Here is a 3,331-nt window from a genome sequence, read left to right as displayed (position 1 = left end):
CACCTCACCAAAGAAGAAGATTCGTGCTGAACCTGTTACGGGTTTTGATGACTTTGACAAGTGTGTATTGAGAAGAACTGTCTTGGGGTTTTATGAGAGGAAAGAAATTCCAACTGTGTACAAAATAAAAGAGCTCAGTGAAAAAATCGGCTACTGTGGTAGCGAAACTTCCCTTCGCAAGGTCCTGCTCAAAACAGGATTCAGATTTGCAAAGGTTGATGGCCGAAGATTCCTTATGGAAAGAACTGATGTCGCTGCAGCTCGGTCAAGATTTTAAGAGAAATGCGGCAGCTTAAACAGTCCGGCCACACCTTTGTTTACCTTGATGAAACTTGGGTGAACCAAAACTACACAGTTGGAAAGTGCTGGACTGATACTTCATCTCAAGGAGCAACAGGAGTTAAGCCGCCCACAGGAAAAGGAGCACGACTGATTATTCTCCATGCTGGAACAGCAGACGGTTTCATCAATAATGGTGAGCTGGTGTTTCAAGCAAAAAATGATGGTGATTACCACCATCAGATGAATGCTACAGTTTTTGAAGAATGGTTCCGTATGCAGCTGCTACCCAACATTCCACCAAACTCAGTCATTGTGATGGATAATGCATCGTACCATAGCAGACAAGTGGAGAAATTGCCTACATCTTCATGGAGAAAAGCCGACATCAAGAACTGGCTGATGTAAAAGGGAGTTGCAGTCAGTGATGCTTTGTCAAAAGCTGAGTTATATGAGCTGACAAAGACTTACCGTACGGACACGAAAAGATATGTGACACATACAATTGCTATAGAAGCAGGCCATCGCGTCGTGAGATTACCACCGTACCACTGCCAATATAATCCCATAGAGCTGATCTGGGCTCAAGTGAAGTGCTACATAGCGAAAAGGAACAGCTTTAAAATGGTTGACCTCAAACCTCTGGTTACAGAAGCCATAAGTGCCGTCACTCCAGAAAACTGGAAACAAGCAGTCAGACATGCCGAAGAACTTCAGGAACACGACACGAAGCAAGACAGAGCAATTGAAATGTATGTGGATTCATTCATCATACACATTTCAGAAAGCTCCGATGAATTCTCCGATGAATTTTCGGACTAAATATCAGAGAGAGGATTATGCCTCATGGGGACACTTCTATAAAAAAAAACGCGCCTAGACTTTTACCTCAATGGTGGTGTGGACAAAAAGCCAAAAAAATTTCGCAAATACACTACTTTTCAGAGAGAGAGAAAAAAAAAAAACGGAAGTGTGTGTGTGTGTGTGTGTGTGTGTTGCTACCTCTATCTATCTATCTATCTACCTACCTTCCTACTTCCCTACCTACCAACTTACCTACCTACCTTCCTACCTACCTACCTACCTACTTTTCAGAGAGAAAAAAAATTCGGAAGTACACTATTTTTCAGAGAGAGAGAGAGAGAGAGAGAGAGTGCGAGTAAGGGGCGAGGATGGAGAGCGGGCTGGTGACATGTGGAGACGTGGCAAGACTGGGGGAATCCCGGTCAAGCCCCTGACCACACCCTGGTGTTCATTTCTCGCTGCGGCCACTATAGGAACTTTCCCATGCAGGACAAGCAAACAAGTCACCTCCTGAAACAGTGACCCCTGGTACATTAAAAAAAATCCCGATGGTGGCCACGTAACTAACAGGGACCCTCAGTGATCCACAGCCCATCACAGGTCGAAGTATGAGTAGTGACCGTTAACTCAGGGCTATCTGTGCATATCCTAGTCTGTGCATATACTATATTTGCATTTAATAAATTGATCCAGGCTCTAAAAACTATAATAAAATAAAACAGAAAATTATACTTACACAAGTGCTTTATTCAGGAGTAAACATATTAAGCTGGGGGTTGGATGCCAAATACTTATCCAGGCGACCTTTAAATGTTTGTACTGTATTACAATCTATTACGTTGAAGGGCAGTTTATTCCATATATTTACAACTCTATTGAAGAAGAAATGCTTAGCTTCATGCGACTGGAATCATTTGCCAATTATTTTATGCCCATTGCCTCTAGTATAGTTCGAGTGATCAACTGTGAAGTATTTATCGACAGCCATATTATCATGTCCTTTGAATATCTTGAATACTTGAATTAAATCTCCTCGTATCCTCCGTTTTGTTAGGGTAAAGAGATTCAGGGCTTCTAAACGTTCCTCGTACGGTTTATTTCTCAATCTAGGTATCATCTTTGTCATCTTCGCTGCACTCTTTCAAGCTTTTCAATATCCTTTTTATAATACGGTGACCAAAACTGAACGCAATACTCCAAGTCCGGGCATACTAAGGAATTATACAAAGTGAGGACGATATTATCGGATTTATATTCAAATGCTCTGCCTATGAATCCAGTCAATTTGTTGGCTTTTTCACAGCTTTTGTACATTGTTTGCTTGGAGGATATGGAGTATGGGGGTTAAATAATAAGTTGAAGGAGAAGAGAGAAGGAAGAGGGACGAGAGAAGGAAATGAATGAGGAAGGAAAGAAAAGAAGGATGATGATGATGATGATGATGGTAAAACATGTAATTAGGTCCACGATACTGAAGGGAAGGGAATGAGGAGGAAGGACGAATAATGGAATGAGGGGAAGAAGAGGCTGGGTCGCGGCGATGATAATGAGAAAGAGAAAAGGAAGGGAAGAAGGAGAGGAGGGAGAGGATAAGGTAAAGGACAAGAGGACGAGAAGATGACAGGACAAGAAAATGAGATAAAGAGGTGAATGGGGAAATGAATGATGGTGATTTTGATTATCACTAAAAGAATGAAGGAGAAGAGGAGGAAAAGGATAAAATAATTGGGTGTACCCACACCACCCGTTCATCCACACTCTTATCCCTTTTGTCTCCAACTTTCTGAAGGCAAGAGCAACTGGCATTTTGTGTGCTTCATGTACACAACTGGTTAACTGCGAACAATTGTCCTCAATCTATCTTACCTTTCCTATACGGCCTCCTGTACTTGACGATGATGATGATGATGATGATGATGATGATGATTGTAAGAAGATGGAGGAAAATGAGGAAACAAAGAAGGATCATGAGAATGATGAGGCTGAAGAAGAGGAAGAGGGTGAGGAATGAAGAAGAGAAACGAAGGAAGGAGGAGAAGGAACATAAGGACATAGGAAGAGGGGATTATTGCTGTAGGCCAGTTGGCCCATGCCAGGCAGCTCCTACGAGTAACTGAACTATCAGAATAAGACAAGGATAATAAAGAAGGCTCACCCCACCCACCAAACCCTCCAGCCGAAACTGGCCGGAAAAAGTGAGAAGGACCACCGCAGTATTGAAAAACTGGCGTGTAAATTTTATAGTAAA

At 42.2% G+C, this 3,331-nt stretch overlaps 1 protein-coding gene across 1 annotated transcript; it reads left to right on the top strand.

Annotated features, from left to right (window-relative positions):
- Positions 1-282: 282 nt before the first annotated feature.
- Positions 283-687, top strand: LOC145390138 (uncharacterized). Its single transcript, XM_080265184.1, has one exon. The coding sequence runs from the start codon at positions 283-285 to the stop codon at positions 685-687; it is 405 nt and encodes a 134-aa protein (XP_080121310.1).
- Positions 688-3,331: the final 2,644 nt, after the last annotated feature.

Source organism: Coenobita brevimanus, unplaced genomic scaffold, assembly GCF_032717465.1.
Source record: "Coenobita brevimanus isolate Jiangsu-jjx unplaced genomic scaffold, ASM3271746v2 jjx.HiC_scaffold_2894, whole genome shotgun sequence".
NCBI classification, from domain to species: domain Eukaryota; kingdom Metazoa; phylum Arthropoda; class Malacostraca; order Decapoda; family Coenobitidae; genus Coenobita; species Coenobita brevimanus.
Note: the sequence above shows the minus strand (reverse complement) of the source record. Positions and strands in the feature narration are given on the sequence as shown.